At 41.5% G+C, this 14,026-nt stretch overlaps 1 protein-coding gene across 6 annotated transcripts in view; it reads right to left on the bottom strand.

The window, feature by feature from the left end:
• FOCAD (focadhesin) overlaps positions 1 to 14,026 on the bottom strand; it is a 317,812-nt gene that overhangs the window by 282,135 nt on the left and 21,651 nt on the right. For 4 of the 6 annotated variants that reach the window (XM_086685396.1, XM_086685393.1, XM_086685394.1 and 1 more), the window contains exon 2: positions 2,969 to 3,067. In XM_086685396.1, the coding sequence (XP_086541522.1) occupies positions 2,969 to 3,018 (50 nt within the window). In that variant the 5' untranslated portion in view covers positions 3,019 to 3,067. Of the gene's footprint in view, positions 1 to 2,968; positions 3,068 to 3,968; positions 4,364 to 14,026 lie in introns of those variants that run through there. The other 2 variants (XM_086685399.1, XM_086685395.1) reach the window with 2 other exon arrangements.

Genomic DNA, 14,026 nt, shown 5'->3' with positions numbered 1-14,026 from the left:
CAATAAGCAGACTACAGTTCACAGATGTTAAGAAAATTGCCAGGTTCTCAGTTCACATTGCTGTCACTTAGTATTAAAAGGTCACGCGAGATCACTTAAACCAGGAGACAAATGAGAAACTCCACAGCTTTTGAAATCATTTTTGCATCTACATGAAATCCATCGTGCTTCATCATGCCCTTAACGAAGATGGAGAAAACTCCTCCCCCTCTTGATGACCGTGACCCAGGCCGCCGATCTGAGCCAACAGGTCTCCCCCCCCCCCCACCCCCCAACCGCAGCCGCCGTTCTCTCCCGCTTAGGCTCTGTGATTTAATTTCTTTCTTATTTTTCTCAGAGGTTTCAGCCCTTTAATAAGCTTTTGGCCTCATGAATCTCTGAAACTTTCCCATATCCTACTTTGGTCAAAAAGCCCGAAATTAAATCTAAGACTTTTATAGGAGGGATGATGACTTAAGTACATAAATATCATTCTTTCCTACCACCGCAACTCCATTGTAGTTCTTTGGCCCCACCCAGCACCGCCGTCTTAGAGCTGGGGGCTGGCAGCAAGGACAGCCACCCTGTGCACAGGCTGGGAAATACCTTTCCAACTCCAGCCAAGTGTTGACCCTGCACTTGGACCAACATACGATACAACTGTGAATCCCTGTCAGCCTTGCACTCACTTAAGTCTCCGGAAAAGCACGCAGAAAAACACAGCACCCACTCCTTTGTTTCTTTTCTGTATTTCACACATCGGAAATCCTTTAAGACCCCAGCGCATGATGGTCTCAGTTTTGCAATATAAATCACTCATTTACATGAATATTAAGTTTAAGATCAATTAACTGTCTCTTACCTCCCAGTGAAAGGAATAGTAACAAGAACTGAAGACCAGTGAACAGTTTTGGTGCCCATTTACAAAATATACCATATTTCATTGACTGTAACTGGCCATCAACTGCAAGATGCACCATTATTTTATGAACCACTAAGGAAAAAAGGCTGCCAATTAAACCTATGTTATATAATGCTCCTCATAATGTAGAATTGTGATTTTCTATTAACGGAAGAGCCCTTTCAGACTCATTTAGAAAATCGTGGCGAAGTTCACAATTGTGCAAGCCACACCAACTATTAGCAGTAACAACTGCTGCCACGAATTACTAGATGCAACCCATTTTCAAAGACGTTAAAATGTGAAAAGATGTGTGTGAATCAATGAAATATGGTGCTAACACTGAGCAGTGGTTACAAAAGAACAATAAGAAGTATTCACAGAGAACAGGGCACAATTGCAAGACCCAAATAAAATGAATGTGAAACACAACAGAGACCAAAAAAAAAAATTAAATTAAATTAAAAAAAAAAAAAGCCACCGTTCACATTTAGAAAAGACTAGAAGAATATCAGCTTCCTGACAAACATTCCCCCACTGCCCACCAGGTTCAGCTTCTTCCTCTTGCCTATGTATCTTTCCAACAAATCAGAGAACAGAGGCTAAATTGATTTTGAAGTAACAAAATTTTAAAGTACAAAGTAGGGATAAATGACCCTATACTGCTACGTAAGTTTTCCATAATAGAATAAAGAGACATCCTCGGTGAAACAATACATGTGCACTTTGCAGTTAATGTAACGGTAACACACACAGGCGGTTCTCGGTTATTTATGCTAATGAAGGGGCTGCAGGCACAGAGAAACAAAAAACTGTGGACGGGATCCTCCACGCCTTCATCTTCCTCTTCATGGTAAGGACCTGTGCTGCACAGGATAGGATTCCAACCCAGTCAGGTAGAAGGGAATCTTGCATAAGGAGTGTTCTACTCCTCATGGAAGGGTTCCCCACTACCCAGCTAAGTCAATTCCCACAGCAGGCATCTCCGGAGTTAAGTGTCGAAAGCAGCCCAGACGCTGGGTGTCTTCCAGTCTTCGGGCAGGCTTCTGCTGGCCCCTTGGCTTCGCTCTCACAAGAAAAAACAGTAAGCTATTACGGTATCTTGACTAACCAGAATGCTTCTGGTTAGGGGAAGGCTGACCAGGAAACCACTTTTGTTTTAGCCCTAATAACTGAAAAGCTCTCTAAAATACATTGTCACCATCCCCTGCCTACGTTAGTACATACATCAAGTTTGTTCCTCCAAGTGACTTACTTACTGAACGTCACTACCTATCAAAATCTCTTATTCCTAATTGCCGTCCAGGGGTAAAATATACCATTTCAAATCTTTATCTCTCATACTCTGTAGATGCATAGCCATTTGCTTCTATTCCCAAAAATTAATTATAGACTAAAATAAATAAATAGATAGATAGATAGATAGATAGATAGATAGATAGATAGATAATACAGATTCAGGGGCCTCCTAGTTAATCCAAGTTTTATTAGGTCTAATAAGAAAAGTATGAAATAAATAGAAGCTGAGATTGGTCAGTTTCAAATATTTACCCTCCTACATCACACGCAAATTTTTATTTTATTCCATTCTTTTATTTTTTTAATGTTTATTTTTGAGAGGGAGAGAGAGAAAGAGAGAGAGAGACGGAGTGTGAGTGAGGGAAGGGCAGAAAGAGAGAGACACAGAATCCGAAGCAGGCTCCAGGCTCCAAGCTGTCAGCACAGAGCCCAAAGCAGGGCTTGAACCCACAACTGCAAGATCATGACCTGAACCGAAGTCAGACACTCAACCGACTGAACCACCCAGGTGCCCCCTCATTTTCTTTTTTTAACGTAATCTCTACATCCAACGTGGGGTCTGAACTCATGACCCCGAGATCAAGAGTCACGTGCTCCACCAATGGCGTCAGCCAGGCGCCCCTCAATATAAATTTTCAAATTAACTTACGCAAAAGTTAATAAAATAATAATTATCCCTACTTATGGAGTAAAATATTTAATGTTAAAAAGATAAAGTTCTATCAACAATCCACCAGCAAGGTTCAGTTGTTACCATGAAGCAAAAATAATTAAATAAATAAAAATTACCTGTGATTGGATAAGAGAATTTGGAAATTCAAACCTTTTCCTGATATCATCTGACATTTTTTATTCTCTCAGATTCTCTTACAGGTATACATGCAGACTCTGTAATCAAAACAAAAGAATACTTGTTAGTCCAGAAAAGGAGTTCAAAGCAATTACTCCTCACATAACATGAAAGCAATTCGTTTCAAAGACAACAATGGAAATAAAGCATAGGGCTCTGCAGAGTAATTGTTGCCATACAATCATACCAACGACTTCAGTCCACAAATGCCACGATTATAAGTAAACAATAATGCTCAACCGCTCTTGGTTTTTCCCATTAAAGCTAATCCTGAAACAGATTAATTCGCGCTATGAAAACAAACACACAAACAAACAAAAACTCCAAAAGCGCGAGCCCAAATAACATGACTTTAAAAGCTCAACCACATGTTTAAAATAGAAACTCTTTCATGGATCAAAACTTCCACGGGAGAAAGACTCGAACCTCCCCAAAACTGTTTAAATTGTACCACAAGCTTTCATTTAAGCACTAATCCAACCGCTAGTGACAAGTGTAATGCCTAAGTGAGCTTTTCGCAGGAAGTATAGAAATGACCCAGAAACTCACACAATGAAACAGATTGCTCGTCTGCTAAAAGAGCAAGCAATTAGCACCAACTTTTAATATTTACATCACACCTCTCATTCCTACTGGGCTGTCAAAAAAAAAAAAAAAAAAGAAAAAAGGAAAGAAGGGAGAGGAGAAGAGAGGAGAGGAGAGAAAAGAAAAAGACAAAATAGTTTTCAAGCATACAAAAAAAGATGCAGGAGGGCAAGGTGGTGAAACTACTGACAGGATTTCCTAAGGATCTCAATTTATCCAGTCCATGCAGCACTAAACCCACCAAATTACACTACTTTGAAAAATAAATTGCTTTAGCTCACCTATTTATTACAATATAACTAAAAATAATAACTAAAAATAAAAAAAAAATTTAATGCAGGTACTCCAGATTACCTTATAAAAATAACAGGCCATCAAACCAAGCTCTGCTGGTCTCACAAACGTCGGCGCCTTGTGTTGAACCCGTGGCTGTAACTACTTTCGTCCCCTTTTTCCAAGGCTAAATTCTCTGAAGCGATCGTTTATCCTAGCCTTCTTCTTCAACATCTAGGTCCAACTTAACTCCCTTGAATTAGATGTTTCACAGCGCTGAAACAGCTTATTCTCAGACTGCAAATTATGCCCCCTATCAAAATCTATCCATTAGTTTCACTCAGCTCAAAATTTCTTCAACTTCCAGATGTGTCTGTCTCCTCTTTCTTGGAATTTTCTGCTCGTTTGAATTCTGTAAGATATCAGAACAGAATTCCCCAAAGTGTGTCCCTGAGAAATACAGGATATGCCAAGAGGGTAAAAAAAAAAAAAAAAAAAAAGGATTTTGTAGGGGTGCCTGGCTCGGGCGTTTAAGTGAGGGGTTAAGCATCCGACTCAGTTTCAGCTCAGGTTGTGATCTCACAGATTCATGAGATCGAGCCCCATGTTGGGCTCTGAGCTGATGGTGTGGAGCCCGCCTGGGATTCTCTCTCCCTCTCCCTGCCTCTCCCCGACCTGTACGAACTCTCCCTCTCTCTCAAAATAAATAAATTTTGAAAAGATTTTGTAAGGAACATATATTCCCACCTTGGATTTTCATTCACTCATGTAACAAGTACTTATTAGGTGACTATTTGGTGTCAGTCACTGATCTGGGTGCTTTGGTGACCACAGGAAACAAAACAGACAAAAATCCCTATACTCACGGAGCTTAGAATATTACAGAAATACTTTCTATTTTAAATATGGCAGTCAGAGAGCACCTGGGTGGTTCAGTGGGTTAAGCCTCTGACTTCAGCTCAGGTCATGATCTCAGGGTTAAGGAGCCCGAGCCCCACGTCCGGCTCTGTGCTGACAGCTCGGAGCCTGGAGACTGCTTCGGATTCTGTGTGTGTGTCTCTCTCTGCCCCTCCCCTGCTCATGCTCTGTCTTTCTCTCCTTCAAAAATAAATAACATTAAAAAAAAATTTTTTTAATTAAAAAAATAAAAAATAAATATGGTAGTCAGGCCAGTCGCATCTAGAGAGTCTGACATTCGTGAGTAACGCATACAGACGTCTGGGGGAAGGGTGTCACAGGCACAGTAAACAGTGAGTGCAAAAGCCCAAGGCCCATAAAGTGCTTAAGGTTCGGTCTAGAAAGAGCAAAGAAAGGAGTCAGGAGTGGATGACGGCAGAAGAGAACGGGAAATCAGAAAGCCAATGAGAAGACAGATCATAAGAGGTCTGGTAGATCACCTGTAGGACAGATGTATCTATCCTGAGTGAAACAGGAAGCTACTACAGGGAAAAAGTGGTTAGATTTTAACAGAATCACTTAAAAGAAGAAATGCTCAGATTCGGGATATAATTGAAGGGAGGGCAATGTGGTTGCGGCTAATGATTGCATGAGAGTATAGAGGAAAGGTTCAGAGATGACTCCAAAGTTTTTGATCTGAGCACCTTTAATTTTAATCTCCATTTCTTTGGGCATTTTATACATTAAACCAAACAATTTAGGGCGCCTGGGTGGCTCAATCATTAAGCATCGGACTTCAGCTCACGTCATGATCTCACGGTTGGTGAGTTCGAGCCCCGCATCGGGTGAGCACGAGCCCTGCTTTGGGTGAGCCCCATTCTCTCTCTTTCTTTGACCCTTGTTCATTTGCATGCTCTCTCTCTCTCTCTCTCCCCCTCTTTACCCTTCATGGGATTCTCTCTCTCCTCTCGCTCTCTCTCTGCTCCTCACTCACTTGCACCCTCTCCCTCTCTCAAAAGAAAAAAAACCAAAATTTAGGGCAAAAAATGTATACATCACTTACCATGACATTTTTTTTTTTACTAAAGGAAAAGATGGAGTCCCCATCAACTGACATAGGGAAACAAGTTTTGTGGGCAAAGACTGGTAGTTTCATTCTGAACAGGTAAGTTTCAGGTGTCTAACAGACATACAAATGGAGATGGTGGGTAGAAAGTTGGATACATGAATCTATAACTGGAGAGACAGATCTTAGTTGAAGATATAAATGATGATACACATTAATTAAAGAATCTCGGAATTTCTAAAGCAAGAAGGCTGATAAACTTTGCTTCACCCAGAGCTTACCAAACTTATCTGATCATGGCACCCTTTTTTCTAGAAATATCCATTAACAATCTATACAGCCAGCCTTTCTTTCCTGGGATAAACACTGGGAAACTCTGCTCCACGGACTCCTGCTCCTCAGTCCACTGCACTTCTTGCGTCCCATCTTCCTGCTCCCAAGCCCCTTGTGCTCTCTTCCTTCCTGGAAACTCCCAGAGCCCAGTCATGTAGCTAAATACTTCCCTGCCTTCTCTTACAAAGATAGCAACTGGAAAAAAAAAAAATAAAATAATAATAATAATAATAATAATAAAGCCAGAGACGGGCACCTGGGTGGCTCAGTCGGTTGAGTGTCCAACTTTGGCTCAGGTCACAAACTCACGGATCGTGAGTTTGAGCCCTGCGTCGAGCTCTGTGCTGACAGCTCAGAGCCTGGAGCCTGCTTTGGATCCTGTGTCTCCTTCTCTCTCTGTTGCTCCCCCACTTTCTCTCTCTCTCTCAAAAATAAAGCTTAAAAAAAATTTTAAATAAATAAATAAATAAATAAATAAATAAATAAATAAATAAATAAATAAAGCAAGCAAGCTAGAGACTAGAGAGCTCAAAAAGAAAGTACATGTTTTACTCACAAAAACATTTATCATGAGGTGCCTTCGTGGTTTCGATGGTTGAGCATCTGATAGTGGCTCAGGTCATGATCTCATGGTTTGTGAGTTCAAGCCCCGCATCAGGCTCTCTGCTGTCAGCACGGAGCCCGCCTCGGATCCTCTGTTTCCTTCTCTCTCTGCCCCTCCCTGCTCTCTCTCTCTCTCTCTCTCTCTCTCAAAAATAAATAAACGTTGAAAAAAAAAAAAGTTTACCATTTCGGTCCCACGTTTCTCAGTTTTCCTCTCTCGAGTTTCTTTGCTACCATCCTCTACATCCACTCAATCAGAGTCGGTTTCCTCCCTCCCAGCACCTCACAGCCTGCCTCTCCTTCCCGTTTCTACCCTCCTCGCCTCAGTTCCTCACGCTAGGCTTCCTTCACTAACTGCGTGGCCTCGGGATCTCCACGCACGATTGCATCCCTTACGCTGCTGTCAGATTCACTGTCCTACGACGCGATTTCCATCACATCATTTCCCTGCGAAGAATTCAGAGCGGGGGTCTCATTAGCCTGTCAGACTCAATGCAGATTCGGATTCTGAGCTTTGAACATTTTTTTTTTTTCAACGTTTTTATTTATTTTTGGGACAGAGAGAGACAGAACATGAACGGGGGAGGGGCAGAGAGAGAGGGAGACACAGAATCGGAAACAGGCTCCAGGCTCCGAGCCATCAGCCCAGAGCCTGACGCTGGGCTCGAACTCACGGACCGCGAGATCGTGAGCTGGCTGAAGTCGGACGCTTAACCGACTGCGCCACCCAGGCGCCCCGGATTCTGAGCTTTGAAGACCTCCATCAACCATTTCTCCTGGTCACCTTCATCCTCCCTGCTGTCTGATTCCGATCTGGCCACAACACTTCTCAAATTAGTCCCACGTGCTCATTCCTAAGGAATTTTCCTTACGCTGTTCTTGCCTGCATAAAATACCCTTCTCTATGTTCCCTCTATTTAAAGATGAAATTTCTTTCATAGCACATCTTTTTCTGTCAAGCCTCTCCCCAGTAGCCACGTCTTATAATAGTCACCTTGTTTTATATTCTTGCAGTATTTGGGCTGACGAACACCATCATGTGACTAATTGCATTAGGATTGGAAATTTTCTTTTCTAAAGGGTCAGGTAGTGGGGCGCCTGCGTGGCCCAGCTGGTTGAGTGTCCAGCATCAGCTCAGTTCACGATCTCACCGTTTGCGAGTTCAAACCCCGCATCTGTCGCTGTCAGCGCAGAGCCCAGTTCAGACCTTCTGTCTCCCTCTCTCCCTGTCCCTCCTCCACTCACACTCTCACTCTCAAAAATAAAGAAAACATTATAAAGATACATAAATATAAGGGTCAGATAGCAACTACTCACATCTGCCATTGTAGCCTGAAAGCAGCCATATTGACCAGAGTTGTGCTATGATAAAATTTTATTTACAAAAACAGGAGGACAGTGGGCCACAGTTTGCTGACTCCTGGCTTAAATAATAACAATTTTTTTAATTAATTTATAAAATTTACTGACACAATTGCTAAAATTGACATTCAGATTTGGCCCTGTGCTCCCAGGCACAAGTAAATATACAAATAAGGTAACTTACACACCTTTTATTGTGTAAAAGATGGGCAGGAAAGTACCTTTTATCAAAGAAAACAATCTTTTTCATACTTCTAACCGCAAGGAAATTTGTCAGATGAGGCTTTATCTGGGGAGTACAGAGTGATATAATAAGCAACACTGCCAATAACGTAAGCTAAAGGGAATTTTATATTACTTCTTTCTTAAAGAAAACCCTGGATAAAACCATCGGGATAACACACCATGTGATTCAGCAAAACAGCCCCAGCTAATGGAATCCAAGTGCAGTTTTCTGACGCTCCAACACGGTAGAAAGTACACCTTAGACTCTCCAGAGCAGCAGACGCTTAGAAACGTATCACAGAATAGACTTACCCACGTGTCAACAGCCATAGAGCTAACTAGAAGAAAATGTGTGGTTACCCTCTCTGATCCAGGCCCCGAATGGTGAAATTCCAAAATGCTTTGGGGACCGATGAGCGGCTGGTAAGGCTAATAGCTTCTTATGCAGTGAAAAAGCCAACCCTTACAGAAAGAATGACTCTGTGTGCAGGAGGCAGGCCGACAGAGTAAAAGAGGGCCGTTTCATCCAGATTACCTAAGTACAGATGACGAAGAGCTAAAGTTTACAAAAGAAGCCCTAACACTCGTGTGACACGCCAGAGAATGAACACATTTTTAAAATCTATGGCAACGGGATCCTTCCTAATAAACAGCTGCCAGCCATTCTAAAACCCACTACCCAAGCTGCATTATGATTTGATATCATCCTTGATTTGCTATCCTTGGGCTGCAAGCTCCAAGTGTCTTTCATCTGCCAGAGACTTGGATTTCAAGGTTAATCACAACCATGTGGCCTTTCCGGGTATCAGAACATCATATCCTCTTAGGGAATTCCAAAAAACAAGAGTACATAATGCTTGCTTTAGCACTGGTAGTCTAGCTTGGGTCCTACTTTTAATCTCAACTTCCCTTGGGCATTTAATACGTTAAGGAACACAATTTATATATTACGTCTTACCGGGACACTCTTTACTAAAAGGAAACCACTCACGATATGCTCCATAAACCACATGGGACAAAAAAAGGGTTTGCTTTTAAAAGATTTATCTCCAACCTGTCATTGTGCCTTTTGGCCCTAAATCTAAATCAGAAAGTGAATTTTTAATAAGGCCTTCAAGTTCCAAGTGAATCAAAGCATTTGCTTAACTTAAGCAATTATCACCTGATCTGCCACGGTGTTCCAGCAGCATCAGAAGACTTCTAAGAAAATATATCGATAGGGGCACCTGGGTCGGTTGAACATCCAACTGTGGCTCGGGTCATGATCTCACGGTTCGTGAGTTTACGTGTGAGCCCTACATCGGGCTCTGCGCTGACAGCTCGGCACCTGGAGCCTGTGTCTCCCTCTCTCTCTGCCCGTCCCTAGCTCGCACTCTGGCTCCCTCTCTCGATCTCTCTCAAATAAATATTTTTTTTTAAAGTATAAAAAAATTAGAAAAGAAATCTATCAACTGCATTCTAGAGGTAATAAAGGAGCAGCAGGTAGACAAAGCGCTTTAGGTTTTCAAGTTTCTCCATAGTTTCTCTAGGATACGAACATATACAACCATCTATCACGCAAAGGTGTTGAGCGTCCAACTTCAAATGGCATGCACAATCTGGAAAATGAAAGATCTAATTATATTCACACTTGCTACGGGAATCCGGCAGAGGGATTATGTAGGGTGGTTGGGAACAGGATGCGGGGGCTGGAGGGATCTGGTGATCACAGAGAAAGACAACTTTGAGCACTCTTCACTACCAAATTCCTTTATGGGAAGGACTCACGGCGGCAATGTAGGTCAAATCAGGGCTACTGAAAGTACACTCCTGAAGCCAGTTTACGTTAGCAGACTGATAAAAATATATACTTCATTCACATTAAAGGGACCCTGTGCTTCAGAGACGCAAAATCTAGGAGGACTTTCCAAGTCTTTAGCGACTATTCCAACTCTCAGTTATGTATGTATTGTTTCTTTCTCCCTCAAATGAAGCTACAGAACTGTCACCCTGGGGATTTAAACCATATATGTGACGATTTTTTGTTACTCTTAACAGCATAGACAAAAGCTGATGGCACCATCAATATATTTGAGCCGCTCTCACAAGTTTGTCAAGACTGTGGCTCAGGGGTATACTCCAATCCCTCCTAATTGCTTTGCCCTGCTTTTTTTTTTTTTTTTTTCAACGTTTATTTTTTTGGGGGACAGAGAGAGACAGAGCATGAACGGGGGAGGGGCAGAGAGAGAGGAAGACACAGAATCGGAAACAGGCTCCAGGCTCTGAGCCATCAGCCCAGAACCTGACGCGGGGCTCGAACTCCCGGACCGCGAGATCGTGACCTGGCTGAAGTCAGACGCTTAACCGACTGCGCCACCCAGGCGCCCCTGCCCTGCTTTTTAAAGAAGGAAAAAAAAAAAAACTGTCTGTACTTTTCACCCTCGCACCTTGCTTTGCAATCCACTATTGAGGTCTACTGCCTTCATAGCTTCTCATCTACCACTTGTTGGTCCCTAACTGCTTTTACACATGCTGTCTAGAATCTGGCCTTGGGATTGTATTTTGTCACCCAGTATTAAACCCTCATACTTCCTAGAGAGTCAACCCTAGCTTCAGCTCTTGCTTCAAAAGCTTTGAAATCCAACTGCCACCTGCCGCCTCAAATCAACAGGACAGAGCACCTGCGTGGCTCAGTCAGTTAAGCATCCAACTCTTGATTTCAGCTCAGGTCACGATCTCATGGTTCGTGTGTTCAAGCCCCACATCGGGCTCTGGGCTGACAGTGAGGCGCCTGCTTGGGATTCTCTCCCTCACCATCTCTCATTGCCTCTCTCTCTCTCTCTCTCTCAAAATAAATAAACTTAAAAAAAAATAGAAATAAACAGGATGGAAAGAACCCAGATCCCTAAATGACAGCACAGAGCAAAACTATATACCTGAAACTCCAACTATTACATGAGAAAGAAAGAATCTTCTACTTTGTTTGAACCATCGCATTTGGGGATCTCTTTGTTACAGTAGGTCGTACTTCCTTAATAACACGGTAGACCTGAGACAGCTCCCTTCCTTACTTCTTTTTCCCCAGAGAAATGAAGAAACTGAACGTCAGAGAGGTTAAGCAACTTGCTAAAAAGGCTGATCAGGCTGGCGATTCAGGTGAGAAGGGAGGGCGGGTGCTCCCTTTGTGGCTCAGTGCATCCCTGGACCATCATTACCACGAGGCATGACCGGCACGTTCCGGTCATGGCTGCATGAGGCCCCAGGAATTTCAGGGTCTGTAATTCAAGTGCCGAGCAAATGTAGGTGGCTACGGCTTCTGATGATCTCACCGGTTACAATTTATGGAAATACATCAAACAGCAATCAAATCCCTGCCTTTACAATTTAGTTCTTTCTCTGTTTATATCACATGCTACTTACTCACAATTTTGAAGTGAGAGTCTAAAATAAGACCAAAGGCAGGAAATTCCAAGTTAGAACTGATTGCTGTCCAGGAGAACCAGGCATTAAAGTAAAACACAAAACCACTTCCTTGAAGAATGCCTGATTTTGTTACATTTTCCCTAATTATTCCTGAGTAATCTTTTTTTTAAGTGTCATATCTGTGTAGGCATTTATGTGCCAAATATATAAGAGAATAAAGATTAAAAAGTTATTTTTAAAAAACCTAAAGATTTTTTTTTTTTTTTAAATCTAAAGGCTTGGGGCGCCTGGGTGGCTCAGTCAGTTAGTTAAGCATCGACTTCGGCTCAGGTCATCTCACAGTCTGCAAGTTCGAGCCCCACGTCGGGTTCTGTGCTGACAGCTCAGAGCCTCGAGCCTGCTTCCAACTCTGTGTCTCCCTCTCTCTCTCTGCCCCTCCCCCACTCACACTCTTCTCTCTCTCTCTCTCTCTCTCAAAAATAATAAATAAACATTAAAAAAAATTTAATCTAAAGGCTTCTCGGCCTTTTGGCTAAGATCAAATGTAAAAAATCTAAAGATATACTTACCTAGAATTTTTACAGTATCCAATCTAAGCCTTCAAAGTCTTCAAATTAGCTCTTTTATGAGATGATTTTTTCTATTACAATTTTGAAATTTTTTGCTCCACCAAAAGAATACTCAAATTGCTCAGTGCATTTTTGAGATAAATATTTCATGTTGATACAAAATCATCTTTACAGTATATTTATAATAAAAACTGATACCCAATCATTTTAAAGATCTTCCAAATAAAGGTCTAATCTGAACAGCTAAAATCTCCACTTTTATAATTTTACTTCAAATACTATTCAGTTAACTAGAATTTGGTAAAGCACCACAGAATATATTTTCTAAGTATTTTACTTGTATTTCCTCCCCTCAAAAATGACTCTGTGGGGTGCCTGGCCGGCTCAGTCAGAAAAGCAGGAGACTCTTGATTTCAGGAACCTGAGTTTGAGCCCATGTTGGGTGTCAAGATCACTTAAATAAATAAAACTTAAAATAAATGACCCTAATTCTGTGCACTGGTTCTCTAAAATAATTTACTTCTCAGCAAATATTAATATAGTATAAGCTGAGGTATTTAGGGGGTAATGATAGGACATTAAGGATTTTCTATAAAATATTCCACTTACCCTGGGGGAAGGGGGGGAGGGATAGATTAAAACAGGAATGTCTATCTAAATGCTCATAATAGAGGAGTACATTTGAGTTCATAATACTATTCTATTTTTGCGTATGTTTGAAAACTTCCATAATAACAAGTTTTTTAGGTCTTCCACCATATAAGGACACAGAGAGAAGTTGCTGCCTATGACCCAAGAAGAAGGTCCCATCATTCCGGCATCCTAACCTGAGACGGTCAGCCTCCGGAACTGTGAGAATTAAATTTCTGTGGTTTCTTTAAAAAAAAAAAAAAAAAAAAAAAAAATTTTTTTAAAACCTCACATGGGGGTTCTTACTAAGGGCCAAGCAATAGTCTATAAACTTCACCTATATTAACTCATTTAACCCTCCAATAACCCTATGAGATAAGTACTCATTTTGCAGATGAAGAAACCGAGGCACAGAAAAGTTAGATCAGTTTTTCTCAAGGTCGTAAAGTAAGCTGAAATTCAAATCCAGATTGTCTGAGCACAGGTGGATGTGGAAAAGCCTGGAAAATATACATTATGGGTGATTTTTGGTTTTGCCTGTTCCTATTTTCTAATTTTTTCACAAGACCATGTGTTTTTGCAATTTTGAATAGTTACCAAAATATTTATTCAGGTACTAACACATGCTTTAGAGACAAAGATAGGACTTTCTGAAACCAAATTACAAATCCATCATTAACAGGTGTGATGCAGTGAGCAACAAACTAGGAAAATTTGAGAAATGATAAAAGATTCCTTTGTTAGCCGGGGCACCTGGGTGGCTCAGTCGGTTAAGCGTCCGACTTCGTTTCAGATCATGATCTCGCAGTTTGTGGGTTCGAGCCCCGCATCGGGCTCTGTGCTGACAGCTCAGGAGCTGCTTAAGATTCTGTCTCCCTCTCTCTCTCTGCCCCTCCTCTACTCATGCTCTGTCTCTCTCTCTCTCCCCAAAATAAATAAAACTGTTTTTAAAAATGTTTTTGAAAAGATTCCTTTGTTACCCATTTTACCAACACTTTATGGAAATAGTAATATTGAAACAGGTCAATGTAATTTAACTAGATAGATGCAAT

Source organism: Puma concolor, chromosome D4, assembly GCF_028749965.1.
Source record: "Puma concolor isolate L17-30 chromosome D4, mPumCon1.1.hap2, whole genome shotgun sequence".
Classification (NCBI taxonomy): Eukaryota; Metazoa; Chordata; class Mammalia; order Carnivora; family Felidae; genus Puma; species Puma concolor.
Note: the sequence above shows the minus strand (reverse complement) of the source record. Positions and strands in the feature narration are given on the sequence as shown.